At 36.7% G+C, this 17,159-nt stretch overlaps 3 protein-coding genes and 1 long non-coding RNA gene across 21 annotated transcripts in view; 3 read left to right on the top strand and 1 right to left on the bottom strand.

Moving 5' to 3' along the window:
* Positions 1 to 6,883: 6,883 nt before the first annotated feature.
* On the top strand, positions 6,884 to 10,229 carry LOC124182034. Its single transcript, XM_046568812.1, has 5 exons — positions 6,884 to 7,606; positions 7,765 to 7,833; positions 7,921 to 8,010; positions 8,137 to 8,246; positions 10,156 to 10,229. Exons 1-4 carry the CDS (start codon positions 6,884 to 6,886, stop codon positions 8,194 to 8,196), a joined length of 942 nt encoding a protein of 313 aa, XP_046424768.1. The 3' UTR covers positions 8,197 to 8,246; positions 10,156 to 10,229.
* Positions 10,230 to 11,513: 1,284 nt separating this feature from the next.
* LOC124182524 (galactosylgalactosylxylosylprotein 3-beta-glucuronosyltransferase S) lies at positions 11,514 to 13,647 on the top strand. 4 transcript variants are annotated; one of them, XM_046569929.1, is made up of 7 exons: positions 11,831 to 11,868; positions 11,903 to 11,981; positions 12,074 to 12,456; positions 12,532 to 12,797; positions 12,889 to 13,095; positions 13,185 to 13,323; positions 13,408 to 13,647. In XM_046569929.1, the coding sequence occupies exons 3-7, from the start codon at positions 12,087 to 12,089 to the stop codon at positions 13,452 to 13,454; spliced, it is 1,029 nt and encodes a 342-aa protein (XP_046425885.1). In that variant the 5' UTR covers positions 11,831 to 11,868; positions 11,903 to 11,981; positions 12,074 to 12,086; the 3' UTR covers positions 13,455 to 13,647. The 4 variants fall into 4 exon arrangements, with proteins under 4 accessions (XP_046425886.1, XP_046425884.1, XP_046425883.1 ...); XM_046569930.1 differs by lacking the exons at positions 11,831 to 11,868; positions 11,903 to 11,981 and adding an exon at positions 11,514 to 11,645; XM_046569928.1 differs by lacking the exons at positions 11,831 to 11,868; positions 11,903 to 11,981 and adding an exon at positions 11,639 to 11,778.
* LOC124182525 lies at positions 12,720 to 13,703 on the bottom strand. The gene is made up of 2 exons (XR_006870798.1): positions 13,587 to 13,703; positions 12,720 to 13,078 (listed from the first exon to the last, which is right to left on the bottom strand). It is a non-coding gene; the product is annotated as an uncharacterized LOC124182525 (long non-coding RNA).
* Positions 13,704 to 13,883: 180 nt separating this feature from the next.
* The window catches only part of LOC124182522 (plasma membrane calcium-transporting ATPase 3), a 125,630-nt gene continuing 122,354 nt past the window's right edge, over positions 13,884 to 17,159 (top strand). For 14 of the 15 annotated variants that reach the window (XR_006870790.1, XR_006870791.1, XR_006870795.1 and 11 more), the window contains exon 1: positions 13,884 to 14,890. The gene's annotated coding sequence lies outside the window, so the exon portion shown is untranslated. The remainder of the gene's footprint in view (positions 14,891 to 17,159) is intronic. The other variant, XM_046569918.1, reaches the window with a different exon arrangement.

Here is a 17,159-nt window from a genome sequence, read left to right on the forward strand (position 1 = left end):
TAAAAAGGAACAACAATTTAATATTACGATTCACAAAATCGCTACACTCGCGTTGTGTGTACTTTATATATGAGATAGAAAAAGGAATAACATTATTATAGAAATGAAATTCGAGCACAATTTTAATGCTTGTTGCACGAATTATAATAACATTATGTATAGCTGTCGACTCTCGATATGGTACATAGTAGTTGGTTAAACACATTCGTATCTATGTATAAATCATTAATAATTATAATGATAACAATAGCGACTATAATAATGATGGTACACAACAATGGTAATAGTAATAAAGAAATACAAAATAAAAAGCGAACTGTTTTAATTTACTTCAGTTTATTTATTTGTTTACTTTATTACATAGTGTACTCGCATTATATAACAATGCAACAATTAAATTTTTAAAAAAATTCATCTAACAATCAATCAACAGGTAATTGTAATAGGAATAATCGGCACTTGTCATTTCGCGTAACGTGACAAATTGGCGAATTATTTATTATTGTTGCTTAACGCAGATATGATTACGTGTAATGTAGAGATTATATATCAATTGTACATATTATACATTACACATATACCGAGGCAATTGACATTTTATTGAAGTGGTTTTCTTTTCTTTTTTTTTTTTGTTTATCACACCCACGTCGTAGATGCACTTGAAACATTTTTATAACTCGTCGAATAACATAGAATTCCGTCATCTGGATGCTCTTCGTGTAGCAGTGAATTATTTATTAACGTCGAAGAGAATTTGTATTTTTCCGTAATTTTCATCTTAGTAAACGAAACGAGAAAATCAATCCCTCCTTCGCGTCATGATGTAATGATGGTTACACGTACTATACTATCGTTATTATATACATACATATATATATAAAAATTGTACTGTCATAGTTGCAAAATTTCATTAGATACATATATATATATAAATATAAATCATGCATATATACATATTATATAATTTATCGAAAAATATAATTACTAATATACATCACATGTTATACTGAGAAAGAGAAAAAACGAGTGAACGAAAGAAAATTAGTGATTTTAATCAACTAACTGTGTCCATGAAATATTAAGAATTGAATAAAAATGACAAACCAATGTATAGAAAATAATGTTATCGGCAAGGTAAATAGATGTTCATATTAAATACGTGATAGATGATAATTATTAAATGACACATACGCACTCTAATTACTTGCGAATATAGTTCCTCGAAAAATTCTACATTGTAATTCATTCATCATCATTTCTCGCTTTATTAATTCCTTTATTCTGCACTCCCCGATCCATAAGTCTGTTGATATTATTCTGAAGAAAAAAAAAGAAAAAATTACGAACGAATACCCAAATCGATATTATATAAATATAAATCTGTGTGTTGTAATATCGTGAATTCGAGGAAATTATTGTAAATTCTGTACGACAGATTTTTGGTCCGAGAGATCAGAAAAATAATAATTTCAAGAACGAGGGCTATCGATAAAAATTAACAATACAAGTGTTTTACGTGTACGTAATATGTAACGTAATGGTTATACGTTACACGGTGTGAATTCATTTCATGGCTATGAGAAAAACGAGGTAAATGAAAATGAGACGAGGAATTGATCGCTCACAGATTTAACGTACACCTGATTTCAAGATTACAAAGGGTTCGAAAAATTTCAAGAATTTCGTGGGATTGGAAAAGATTTCGAGAGATTTCACAGACTGCAAAGTATTTCAGGAGTGATTAATCCCCTCGAAATGAGATCAAAGAAATCTTTGACGAAAACTTGATATCCCATTCAGTTTGAATATGTAACGTATATTCGTGTGATTTCGAACGCATCGCGATGTGTTAGAAAAAAACGTAATATTTATACCGCATAATACATATAAAATTTAAATGAGTTGGGCTCAAGTGATGAATTATCATCTATACACCAGGATATCATGACTCTTGCGCAAGAAAACAAGTTGTTAAATATATATACATGTATACATATATATATATATATATATATATATATATATATATATATATATATATATATATATCTAATTACTTCATCAAGATGTAATATTTCATTCTACACAGACACACACACGCACATGTCGAATAATCAGTACCGACATTAATTGCAATACGGCTATTTAATTTAGAAAGATAAAAACCATCTCATGATTCTCGTGTTGCGATAATAAACAAGTGAAACCGAGCTACGCGGTATTTTGGCGGAAGAATTTTCAATTGCGATCCGTGTATCAAAAATGTAATCTCGGTCTGAAGTTGACCGAGCATGATGCGAAATGAAGTTTGGCCTTTGGCCGTTTGAATCGAACGTCTAAATAGTTGGAAAGAAATCCGCCAGATGGCCATAACGATGATGACTCCGTTGAAACAATTCTGCGGGCGGAACTTTCTGTGAGAGAATCTGTGAACTTTGAACAGCGAAATCGCATGTTGGAAGGGAAAAAAGAAGTGACAAAACGACAAAAAATAAAGAGACAATTCACCGAAGAGAACATTACGCGACCAATTAAAGTTAAGTTTATCGTTAAACCAATAAAGATAGTAAGAAGATAAGAAGGGTGGAAAAAAAGTGAGGGATAAAAACGAGATAGACAAAATATAAACAGACATTTAATATTACATTTAATGTGACGCGTGTGACTGGGTATAATTACCTATATTATGGGGTTGTCCAAATGAACGTGATCAAAGTTCGACCTCCACCCCCACCGAATCACGCTAGACTGTATCGAAAAAATTGACAATAAAAGAAAAAAAAAAAAGAAAAAATAATCGTTTTTTTCGATACAGTCTAATATACACGTCAGTTTCAAATGTTGACGTTTTGTCTACAAAGTATGCCTATTGTCTGAGATAATTTAAATTATGCACACATTACATTGTACAGATATTGCATAATATTGAGCGGTGAAACGCATCATTTTTCATAAATTATTACGTATCCGATTAGATGGCGATTTTTCTCTTCATCTTATACGTTATAACATATTCTCTCAAATGCGTATAATACCTAAATATACATATATACTGCCAGTAACATATACATATGTGTATGTATAAAGGCTATCAGAAAGTATATATATATATATATATATATATATATATATACATAATTTCAAACTTGTATATATTTGTACTGTACAGTTGTAATACTTACGAACAAGCATAAATAGAAATCATATGTCGCTATCGAGAACGTATGTAGTATCTATAATGAAAGGCTACGAAATTATAAAAATTCACAAAATCAACGTACAGCTTTAAGTCGAAGCTGTTTTTATTGTACTTCTTAAAAATGTTTCGGTAAACATTTTATACAAAAAAAAATAATATACATATATATATATATACGTAACGCATGTATTCATATAGTAGGTATAGCGATGCTGTGCCGATAGCTTAGAAAGGAAAATAAAGTAAGCAGTGCTGAAGAGAGAGTGAAAAAATAAACGAGATAACATAAAAATTAAACCAATGCTTGGAATATTGTACGTTTCACAATACGTTACGTACAAACAAATTTTGGTTTTTTCATGTACGTCAGTCGAAATTACCAAATGTATGTATCTGAATATCAACAATCTATGATATAATACGGCAATATATTTTTCTTTTTTTTTTAATTCAACCTATCTTGTTTATTTCTATCTTGGAAAGTGCTTCCAGTCATTCCAAGTGTTATTTATTCATGTAAATAGAGACTGTAAATATAAAATATAAATTTATAGATACATATGAAATTTTATAATAAAATTTTAACTGTCTAATTATTATTAATATTCATAGAAAAAGAAGTTAGAAGATAATGCTGGATGTACGTACTATATGTATAGAATTACAGACTTACACATTATCTTGGTAAATATATGTAACATACATCCATGCGCGGATGAAGATAACTATCGATCTAAAGAATGCAGGACTTTATAACGATAACTAATTTTACTGTGAATAATATTAAATATATCTATTATGTATGTATAATGCACCGATGTACATGAGATATACATGTGTATGAAATGGTTTTGTCAAATTTTCGGATGTACGTGAGAATAACGATCGCGAAAATTTGAACATGAGCTTGCAGGCATCGATTTAGCCCTCTTAGTCAGAATGGGATTCTCAGCGTCCCACATCAAAAATTTCCATGTCCAAGAATTATCGCAGTCTATTAACAACTTGAAATGATCTTTGTTACTTCGTATAATCCCAAAAACCCCCGAGTAACAAGTTTCGACCAGAATCATGGAATTTCGATAGTTTTTTCGATTTTACATCCGCCATCTTTGATCGGCCATCTTGGATATAGAAGTTATCAAATTCTGACTTCTAATTCGTGATCAGCGACCCCAAAATCTCATCGAGTAATAAATGTCAGGCCAAAATATTGAGTTGAAAAATGTGTGACTGAAAGGGTTAAAACGATTCATGCTTCATCTCCGTGCAACCTTTGTACAAGTCTGTCTCTGCTCCTGAGTGTCTGTACATAATGCTATGCCCAATATCACGCAGCTGTGTGTCGCTTTGAATGTCTCTACTCGTCGACGACATTATAGGCAATAATTTTATCAATCATTAATCTGGCAATGAATTTTGGGACAAATCAAGCGACGCGATAATTACAGACAACTTCACATAGTAGTAAATATAAGAATTAATGCTAAAAAGATAAACGGACAAAACACACACTGGCATAGAAAATTTTGATGTCACGAGACCTTCATTCGTCGAAAAATAAGGTCGACTGTGCGTTCTCTAATTAGTTGTAAACTGATTTTCTGTATATGTTTATAATATATATATATATATATAATATCATACATAGGGCATCTTATAACGGTTGAGCAATAAAAATTGATGGAAAAACTATATGTGTGGTATCGTTCAAGAGGTTACTCGCTCCTCTGACCCAAATAAAGTCACCCAGGAGTTCGTATTATAAAGAATAATTTTTGCTAACAAATGGTAGATTCTTGCTTTACTTTAAGTTGGGCGTCTCATTACGAACTGACGCCGGTTGGCGTCGGGCACAGAAGGTTTGTGTCTAACTTTTCCATCGGATCTTGGCCTAACTACTTTACATTTAGGTCACAAAATATGTTTTTATTCGGTGTTCCGTTCTAGTCATACAGTAATGATATACACATTTCCAATAAATGTTTCAAAACGTTTTATTTCACAAGAATCTGGAAAGATTTTGAATCGAGGAAGACTTTATCGAATTCTCATAATCGTTAGCCGTTGATGATTCCGCCGAGTCCGATCAGTCCGACAGAGTTATTGTTATTTGTCAAACGTAAAGCGACAGAAATCTAAACTGTTTCCCAACCATTTCAAGGAGAGTCGTAAAAAGTTCTATTTCCAAACGGAAATTGCCGTACTAACGCGCAAATATCGTATACGCGGTGCAGCGAAGCAAGGTACCGTAATTTTCCGATGCATCGATACGGCTCTGAAATCGATCCTCGAGCGATTCTCATCTAGATATAGGTAGGTATGTATAATGAACATGCCTACGCACTCAAGTCTGTTTTCACTCTGTTTGCGGAATCGACGTAATCTATTTGGCCGAGAACGTGTATCAATTAAGGGTAAGTGCCATGCCTGAAGTGCGTGTCAGGGTGTGTTTAATAATAGGCAAATATATCCAAGCATGTGGTCCAAAGTTCAACAGGTTACTGTCGTGCGCTGGCATTATACGTAGGTGCTGTCAAATTGAAAAACTTTGCTCGTGAACAACTGACAATTACGCAAGTATTGATTGCAATTCACAGCACATGGAGTCGAGGGATTAACCCTTTCAGTCACGGTGTGATGCTCAGCGTCCCGACTCAAAAATTGCCATGTCCTAGCCTTATCAGAGTTTATTTACAACTTCAAATGATCTTCGTTACTTCGTATGAACCCTTTTTGGGTTTTTCCCCCCGAGTAACAAGTTTCGGCCAGAATCATTGAATTTTCGTACTTTTTTCGATCTTACATCCGCCATCTTGGGTTTATAAATGATCAAATTATGGCTTCAGGTTCGTAATCAGCGACCCCAAAAATCCAGTCCATTCCCAGTCTTATTTTCAGGTATTATCTTCGTAGGGACCAGTGCCGAAGTTATCAAGCCTACGTTATCCTTGACTTTGCATGATTTGTGATGTTATTACCTGTGAAATTTTCAAGTTAGCTGAAACCTAACGAAGATGATCCATCAAATTTTGAAGATTGTCATGAAACTTTTATAGCAAATAAAATTCGAGCACTTTATGATCTGTTTGAATATCGGTCATCAAATCAAGTTGATTTTTCGGGACAACATTGTAAAGCTTACGTGACCTGCGACATCTAACTCACCAATCGATACTAGCCAATGTGTGAAAAGGTTTACGACTGTTCGGATGGATTCTTATTGTCACCCTCTCTTCAGGATTTCTGCATTTCTGCGTACGTCGATGTTACGCCACTCGACTCTGAGCTGTTCAGTAGTATAGTATCCGGTATTGGCACTGCAAAGGTTCGAGTAAAGACCACTTGCGCCGTACGGTGTGAGTTCATTTCACTGTCAGTAAAGACAATATGAAGTGGAAAACGGGTTACCCGATATCTTTGATGTTGATTTATTACTTGGCAAAATTTGCTGGACTTGCGTCATTCACCCTAAGGAAGAACATTATTTACCCATCCACACTTCCGGGGAGACTGTATCCGTTCGTCTTTGCTACCTGTAATTTACTCGTGTCATTCATAACGACTTACAGAATTATGAAGTCTGTTGAAGGGAATTCGACAACGGTAGATAGAAACGTCCAGCTGGTGTACTATTTTGGGAAACGTCTGTGTACGTTTTGCGCTCTGATCACGTTTCTAAGTATGCACAAAGATACCATTGAACTAATGAACAAGTTGTGCATCGTTAGCAACAAGCTCAAGATTCTTGGGATCCAGGAAGATCACAGCAGATTTTTCAACAACCTCTTTGTGATGATCACAACCGTCAACATTGCCAACTGTGCAATAACGCAAATTATAACTCTTCTGAGTATGAAGCAATCAATTTTCGTAACTGTCGAAAATCACATCAGCCGATTCACTGATTTGAATGTGGTATTAAGCTTTTGCTGTATCCTTCTCTGCATCAAACATCGTTTTTCATTAATGAACGAAAAATTGTACGTATTGTTTCAAGCTTTACATCCCTACGGATTTTCCAGCAGTTTCTACAGAACCTCAGTGATTAATTCGAGACAAATTTCCCGCGACGTCAACCGATCGAGCAGTACAGCTGTAGTTTCTGCTGGCGTTCAAAACATTCGGATTGCCGCAACATTGCACTTGGAACTCTGCGACCTGTTAGAACGTACAACTCGTATATTTGCCGGCCCAATACTTGTATTCATCGTAAAATCCTTCTTCACTATCGTTTTAGGCAGTTACTGGATGTACAAAACTTGTATGAGTTTAAACCAAACCATGTTGGAGAAATTTTCAGTATTCTCTATGAGGGCCTTCATCTTGGTGCCCGCACTTCGAATGTTGGTTATCATTACTGAACTGTTCGTCATCGCCCATGCAGGTGCTACAACTTCGGAACAGGTATGATTCGTACGAACGAATGATGAGTCTTGATGTACACAAATAAGTACAATTAGTAACAATCGTGGTTAGTACTTCAAAAATGTCGGTAACTGACATTGAAACGTAGCTGTCGATATAAATAATACAGCACTAATCTGACCTTATCCCTTCTTCAGGGAGAAGCTACCAAAGCCCTGTTGTCGAAAGTGTGGCTGGATTTTCAACCATTGGAATTAGCGGAGAAGGTTAGTATATTTTAGTTCAACTATAACCTGCTAATTTATGCATCTGATTGATAATCGGAATGCATCGATTGACATTAACTATTGCAGTTTCTCATGTTTTCTACTCAACTGTTGCACAAATCACCTGCTATATTTATTTGCGGATTGACACCGGTGGACTATTCTTACCTGTTCAAGGTATGACTAATCAGCTGACTTGAATCGAAATTTATATTGCAAAATAGACAACGTCGTCTTGTAAGTTTCAAAGTTGTACTTGGTCAGTAAAATCCACACTATAAGTACCATGATATTTCTGTGTAGATATTCTGCACCGCTCTGCCATACATCATCATCATGATACAACTAGATACAACGGGATAGTAATTAGATTAATCGAAGATGCTTCAAAGAAGTGGGAAATGTTATTGCGCGTAAGTATTTGCAAAAGTAAAACAGCTCGATTGCAAGTCTGTATGTGTGAACGTCTTGTGTCATTGTTATCAAATGAGGAACTAAGAGACTTTGACTTTTATTAAATTTTGACAGCTAACTCGATGATCGACTTCCATGTTTCATGTTAAGGCATGGAGTCATTGAAATATGCACGGCTACATTTATTGATACGTTCATCGTACTAGATGTTTCCGGAAAAGTCATGAAAATTGCTGTTCCACTGTTACCCAATAGTTACTCAGGTAAAGTAACCATAGTCAGGTGGCACGACATATGTATGCTCTATAACTCTACGAAAATGCTCACTCATTTCATAATCAATAAAAATGTCATTGGACTGTCAACACTACAAATACTACAGAAATATGCAATGTATTACCACAACGATCGGCACGTGATAAAATGGTAGAACGCGCATAGTATTCGCCATCGATTTTGCAAATCAATATTGAGGTTTGCTGAAGTGAGTTTAGGACTCAAGACTTGATTATGATTATCAGTCGGTACGATAACGTACTGAGAACGCCTTTGTGGGTACCATTCTGCTGTTCAAATTATCCTGCATTCAGTACCGTCTTAGCTTTCTCTGACAGCGAATGTTTTACGTTGTCGGTAATAGTTTTTTTTTCCAGCATGTATAGTACTTCCAACGCCAGGCGTATAGACTGGACGTTGCGTTCACAGAAAATACCGATGATGCTGTATTACGTGGCAAAAACTATGGGACTAGCACCATTCACTTTAAAAAGCCACAAATTTTATCCACCGATCCGTCTGGTTAAGGCATATTTGGTTTTTCTCGCTATGCTTCATTCAATAGCAGCTTTAACAACTTGTCTATGGGCCGGTTCCAAATCATCTCCTTCAAAAATCACCACGCAAGTCAGTGTATTGTCACACTTCATAGCTCTGATGACTCCAGCCGTCATCGTGTTTGTAGGTCTGTATGTGCACAAAAAGATCATTTTGCTCATGAACAAAGTGTACAGCATCTGCAACGAGCTAGAAATTGTGAGCACTATCAACGATGATGGAAAATATTTTAAAAACCTTTTCACTACCTTCGCTATGGCAACTATCATCGTTGGTATATTTTCTATCACCGACTGCATCCTGCAACCCTACTGGACGATTTCTATTTCTATTGCTCATGGTCTTCAGCAATATATTCGTTTCAACGTGGTTCTAATCTATGCTGGAATCCTTCTTTGCATCCGTCAACGTTTTGAAACGTTAAACAAAAAACTGTACGCCTTATTTCAACCAACTCGCTGCTTCACTCCACACATTTATTTGTCGCATTTTGTCGCGAGAAGAAGACAATGTGAGGGCCACAATCAATCAAGCAGGCAGGATTCCATCGTCATTCAGCGCATTCGGAAAATCGAAGCATTACACATGGAGCTATGTGATTTGGTAGAACAGACGAATCAGGTATTCGGCATCCCCATTCTCTCCATTAGTTTGCAATATTACATAGGATTCGTCGTATCCTTTTATTGGATCTATCACTTTTTCATAATGACGTCTAATGAGTCCAGTTACTCGGGACAACTTGACGACGATGCTTACCTGAAGAAATTCTCAATCACAAACACGATCGCAGCGTGTACCCTTATGAGATTAGTTGTTCCAATTGCTGAGATTCTCATGATCGCATATGCGTCTGCAACAACTCGCAAACAAGTAAGATTGGATGAAGCTTAATTCATAATAGTTGAACATCGTTTGCAAGTGGTGTTCGTCGGGAGCATAATTCGATTGTTGAATATCGCTAATCGATCAATCATTTGGAATAATTGGTCAATCAGACATCAAGTCAAATCATTCAAGAATGTAGTGGTAAATTAAAACATTACTTTCAAATATGCATTCTCAACTCCACAGGCAAACTCCACCAAAGATGCAATGCTCAGAATGTGCAACGACTTCATACCGGAGAAATTTGAGGATGAGGTACGATCAGAATTACTAAGGGACCATCATTCACGGAGGAATCAAAACAGTGCTGCTATAATCCACTAATTGTCGCATTCTCCATTACAGTTCTACATGTTTTCTCTTCAACTGTTACACAAACCACTCACTATGTCTATATTTGATTTCTTGGATTTGGGATATGCGTACCCGTTCGAGGTAAGACTTCAGATTATCACATTGATACTAAGGGGTACAACATTTACCAAGAAAACATTCTGCTATAGGATTAGTGTGATTTCTTTTAAAGGTGTCCATCATTTTTAAATAAATTCATGCACGAATTATGGTTAGTTTGGAAATATGCCGAGTATGACAAATGAATGGTAACATGTAGAATGAATAAAGTTTTTCTGTTTCCAGATTGCATGCACCGTTGCAATGTACCTGATCGTTCTAATACAACTAGCATCGGATTGATCAAACTCCCTTTAAATGCAGCTAATTCAACAGAATATAAAGCAAATTATTTATTACATATGCGCAAGCAATTTCGAATAATGAAAAACTTAAGTAGATAAGCTTTCCTTCGTGTCTCTCTTGAAAAACAAGAATACAGACCAATAAGTCCAAAATAATCCGATGAAGATTCTGCGTTGTCGGAATGGTGCATATGGAACATGTTGCAACACTTATGGTTAGTTTGAATAGCTTATAGTCTTATACTCTACATAGGGCACGTAAAACAAAAATAAACCGCTACCCGATTGAATGTGAAAAAATCGAATGCCTTGGCATAGACGCAAGATTTATCAGAAAGTGCAAATAACATATGAATTCTAGATTCGTATAGACATACCTGCAGAACATGTTGCGCAAATAAATCCTGTTCCTTTGTATGTTTCAATCAGTGCGTGCGACTAGTATTTACTTATTTTATTCAGCTTTTACTTGTAGTTTGACTAAATGTGGAAACAAATAAAGTGTGAAAATATAAAGCAAAAAATTTCCATCTCGCCATTTTTCTACAGCTAAAAGTTGACAATTGATTGACCGTAAGTGCAGCATGCAAGTCGCACACACACGTTAGCACCGTTTGAAGCTTATTCTGCAAATTGGCGAGCTGATCCGAACCAAGCCGATTGTTTGTTTGATTATTTAACGAAAAATTGACAAAAGAAACATATTAATTTTGAGGTTAGAGTGTGATTCAAACGTGAAAACAAATTTCTTCTATAAAAGTTCAGTATCAAACTAAAGTTTTTTTTCTTATGTCATATTATTTTCACAATTTTTATAAGCGAAATATGAAGTATTTGTGACAATCAAATTCGCAAAATATTCGAACGATTTTTGCTAATGCAAATGCGAATGCAAATGTTAAGAAATATGCGAATATTCGTTACATCACTAGTACAAGTCTATGCTACGCACACTTTTGGTGGGACTAGGGGTCAAAGGTATACATGTACCACTGCTTGTACCTAACCTAATATAGCCTAACTTTTGGTAACCCAAGTCAACCTAACCTAATCTGAACTCAGTAATGTAAGAGATAATAGATTCGCTGTGAATACGGAACGTCAATCAAAAGTAAGTGCATGAAGTTCCTAGGATAGTGTGTTTGTCAATATGTAATAGGTTTGCGCACACTTAATCAAAAGTCAACAGATTCTAGAAGAGTTAATTTGATCCATTGCACCTAAAACCCATTACCTGATAATAAAATAAACGCTCACAAATAGTAATAGAAACAGGAAATGAGAATGATAGATTCCTCGGAGTTTTATTAAAAGTTAACTAGCAACATAATTGTTTCTTCTATTCGATTATTTAATAATTAAAATTTCAGCTCCAATCGTTTTATCAGAAATTTTTATATTTGTAGGTTATGATTGCCCATGAACAGCCTACAGACTTTAAAATACGTATTCTTCTCAATGACCTGTCTGGCTGCGATAGCCGTTATCGCAGTCTTGATGTCTGAGAAAATTGACAATACTAAGGGGACAGAACACCTTTCTATTTTCACCGATGAGGTGACCACTTGTTATGAAGACCAACCAATTCGTGATGATAAAGGAAATATCTCGGGGAATACCAACATACCGATCATATACTTTGTCACACCAACATATCCTAGGCGAGAACAAATTCCAGAGCTAACAAGACTGGGGCAGACGCTGATGCATGTTAAAGACCTTCATTGGATAGTAGCCGATGACAATAGAGAGTGCAATCCGTCTCTTGTCAAACTGCTCAGGAAATTTGGTAATTATAAACTTGACAACAATTATGAATTTCAATATCCGATTATGATCAACAACTCAAATCTCCAATACCCAGGTATCCCACTCACAGTCATGGCTAGTCCGATGGCCAAGAGGTTCTGGAGCGATGAAAAAATGAAAATACCAAGGGGGGTCGCCAATCGGCGAGCTGCTCTAGCTTGGATCCGAAATAATGTAAAAAGTGGGGTTTTATACTTTGGCGACGACGACAATACTTTCGATTTGGAACTTTTTGATCAAATACGGTACACTAAAAAAGTTTCCATGCTGCCAGTCGGTTTGATTGGAGACTTTGGAGTGAGTTCGCCAGTCGTTAAGAAGGTAACAACTATCATAAATCTGTACTTTTTATTGCCTGTTACAATTTCGGACTGTTATCATCGCAGCAATCAAAGTTCTTGACATTCTTAAGGGCAAAGTGATTGGCTTCTTCGACTCGTGGTCGGCCGATAGAGAATTCCCAATTGATATGGCCGGATTTGCAGTGTCCGTAGAGTTCTTGAACAAATCACCAGAAGCCACCATGCCGTACAAAGTGGGTTACGAAGAGGACATGTTTCTCAAAAGTTTGGGACTCCACGTTGAAGATATAGAACCAGTTGCTGAAAATTGCACAAAGGTTAGAAGATCATTACAGCAATAATTCTCATGAGCCTAATAAAGATAAGAGATGAAGAATTAAGTAACTGAGGGATCGAACTCTTATAGATTCTAGTTTGGCACACGCAAACGATCCAAAAACCTGTAGCTAACTTGCGACTGAAGTATGAGCAATCGGGCACATCATTAGACAAACTACTTAACGAATTATACACGTATGGAATAGCATCTCGTAATTATGAAAAAGGTGAGTAACAACTGCATTTCAAATAAGTTGATGCTGCACAATCAGATATACTGTGAATTCACATACTTTTCTGTAATCTTTAAGGAGTCAAGACTTACTACACAAGTGGAAGAATTCGAACAGGAGTCTGAAGAAACGAACAAAATTCATCTACCAGCAATATCTGATGGGTGTTCCTACTATAATTAAGCTGACACAGTGTAGATCTGTTTATAAAGGTAAAATGCTAGGCATTACCAACGCGTAAGCTGAATTTGACATACCTAGTAAGAAATACCATTGTAGATAATGTAGATAAAAGTTACCTACAGGGCATCAGCAGTACGTTCGACTAAATCTATAATCTTATCGACGAAGGTGCTCCGTCAAGATTATAAATCAATTTGTCTATATTATCCAGAGTCTCTCTGAAAAGTTGTTGGTACGTCATGAGTGAGCGCACAGATGTCGATGCGTAAGCGCTGCACCAAAGATTACAGCGATCGACTCGCGGCAGAGGCGTGTACGCGACCTCCACCCTTGGCGGCTGCGTTGTTTGTAGTGGTACAGAAAGGTAAAGAAGAGGGCATAAGAAAGAAAGACTGTAAGTAGAAGCGCGAAAGAAAGAAAGGAGGAGGGACAGGGCGAGTGGGAGAAAGAGAAAGCAGCCAGAGTGGGGCTGCGCGATCCTGTCGGCGCCTGCGTCTCTATGTATGAGTGCAAGTGGCGCCGCTACCGACTTGTGTGTATGTGAGAAAGCAGGCAAGCCAACCAAGTTGAGACGTCGTTGTGGCCCCGCGGCAGCGATTACACTTCGGGCACCACGTCCCGGTCGGAGCGCAGTGTGTTTGCGCGTAGAAGAATCAGTGGCCGGCGCCCCGGTGTGTACAGGGTTTTATGATTCCGAGAGTGATTGACAGCAGGTGAATATTGGCGCCCGTGTCCGCCCTTAATTCACACGTTACATCCGCCGCTTATACTTGGGCAAATACATATTTGGGAGATAATAAAGGCGCGAGATTAAAAGAAAATTAATAATATATCAATAAGAATAACAACTATAACAATAACGATAATAGTAACAACAACAACAACAATAATAATAATATTAATATTAATAATAATAATAATAATAAATAAGGAAAGCATAGACACATATATAACGTTCTTCCATAGGACTGGATTTCACTACGCAACCGACCAACCACACCAAGTCCATCCATCCTCTCTCAACTGCAGGCATTCTCATTCTCTTTATAATTGAATGTCAAAACTATCGATGATCCGGTAAATGCACCAACGTCATAACAATCGTCGTCATTATCATAATCATTATCGTAATCATCGTTGTCATCATTGTCATAATCATCATCACGATCATCGTTATAACCGTTACTACCACCATCGTCAGCATCTTCGTAATCATATACAATCACGAACTTAAAAGGTTATACGCACCAACAACCTACCAATTAAAACCGTCGATATAGTGTTTCGCTTAACTATTCGTGACGTCCTGACAACGTGCCGATTACAGCAAGTTTTTAAAACACCGGCTACCAACGAGGAGAGCACTGGATTAACTTGCGTAAGTACAATTACACACCATCGTTTCCTTACCCGCATCCTCATCACGGCTTTGTATGTTTTCTAGTTTTATTATACTCTGCAACAATATCCACCTGGTATTTATCAGAGAATGTATTTGTTTACCCATTCTCTGACAACTTTTTTTACCATGGATCCCTAAGCCACGCTTCCTAAACTAGAGGTAGAATACTATATATAGGACATACATACACCTAGGATGAATCAGCTACGGCTGGCACTTGGCAGTGTTACCACCCGCAGGCTGATTAGGCTCGTTCCACACGCCTGCAGATTGTGCATATAACGAAGCTGTGATCAGACCACGGGTAACTTAGTCCACGGTAGGTAGAGGATCATGGCGGAGTAAGGAACCAGCCGGAGATACGCAGAAGCACACCATGTATCCATGTGTGTTGTATGAGCGTGTATGCGCGCATACTCACAGCGTATGCTTATCCCGATCAATACACATGTACCCGACGTATTCAGGCCTACCCAACACACCCGCACCTACCGTGTACACAATGTGCCCAGAGATACGGAGAGACGGAGAGGGACAGGCGCGTTTGCGCGCACGCGTTCAAACCGCCGCGCCGCGCCGTCGTTTTTGGTGTGGGATTTTTATCGGAACTTGGGAAATCGATGCTCAGGAAAGCTTGTACAGCTTCGTTTTTTTCTTCTCGTACCTTTTTTTAAGGTTTTTTGCAATTTTTTTTTCATACATTTTTTGCCTTTTCTTAACATCGTTGTGAGAAGATAAAATATGCGAACGAACCTTGTACAACTGGCGGATGGATTTCCATGAGTAAACTTTTCTTTTGTATATTATGGACTATGTATTTTTCTCTACGAATTATAACATGTATACCCTGTATAGTCACATGGCTTGACACTATGGTTTTAATTTATACACTTTCTTTTTCATTTACAACCAGAGATTTCACCTATCCACCAATTGTGCTGTCACTGCTCTTCGGAGAATGGAATCGTTATTGCAATTTTCGTGGGTGACATTTACGAGTCATTGACATCATACCGTACATCGATCACGTCACGGAACAAGCTTCCTGAAAATTTTGTATAGATTTACACCGTCACATATATTGACGTCACAACTTCCTATTTATACGAATCTTAGTAGGAATATCCTGACTGGATACCAATCTTCTTTTATCAGAAGATTATTTTATTCTGTGAGTGATCGTTTAACTAGTCTACCCTTACCTTCAACCCCGCTATTTCTCATCGATGTTCTCACTTAATCAGAGATAATATAACGTAATAGAACATGAGCAATCATGATAAAACACAAGTGTCAGTTATCAGACAAGACAAGATATATAATACTTGATTTATCGAATTCAATTGCAAACACCGAAATTAACGAAAAGAAATATAAATCAACAGCAACGCCACTAATACCTATAATCATTTTGTCCTATAAATACCTTGCGTATGTCGCGTGATAAAGTGTGATTTCATCAAACGTGAGCTCTCGTTAATTTTCGCTTCAAAATTATTCGCACGAAAACCATAATTATTTGTTCTCATTGACAAATGAGACATATTTACTACAAAAAAAAATTAAAAAAGAAGCTCAATATAGTCCCTTAACGACTTCACAACTGTAGGGTTCACGTATAAATATTCCAAACACATGTGAAAATGAGCTTTGCCAAAACACGAGAAGCTATGTGATTGATATGCTTGTGATACCTTCCAATGAGTTTTACTATGCCCAAGTATGTATTGCGACAATAGCAGAAAAATCTGACGCGAGTTCTGTACCAATTTTCCTATTGATTTGAGCTATTTGTCATAATGGAAATAGCTCTTTTCTTTGATATGTGTAAATGATAAATTCAGCTTCGCTGATTCCGTACATTGTTAGTATGTACGTGACTTGCCAAGCTCTTAAAGGGTAAAAGCAATCAATGGTATCGTACATGTTTCGAATCCTTTCGCGTGGTTAATCTAATAGCAAGACGGACTTGGAATGAATGTTGAAAGTCTGATAGTTTCTGAAAACTTTCATCTCTTATTGACCGATTCTTGATAATTCGGCTTTTACGCCAATCGAGTAATTTGATATCATATTTGATACCAATCGTCGTACAAACGGGAGACCCAATCCCCAAATATCTACAGCATAATTTCACTCGAGTGAGAATTTAAAGTCAACTTTAGCGACGGACGGAAAATTCAATAAACGATTGCATACGTGTTATGGGACTGGGTTACGTTATAGGATCGAAACTCTTTGATAT

The sequence above is a fragment of the Neodiprion fabricii genome, chromosome 5, assembly GCF_021155785.1.
Source record: "Neodiprion fabricii isolate iyNeoFabr1 chromosome 5, iyNeoFabr1.1, whole genome shotgun sequence".
Lineage (NCBI taxonomy): Eukaryota > Metazoa > Arthropoda > Insecta > Hymenoptera > Diprionidae > Neodiprion > Neodiprion fabricii.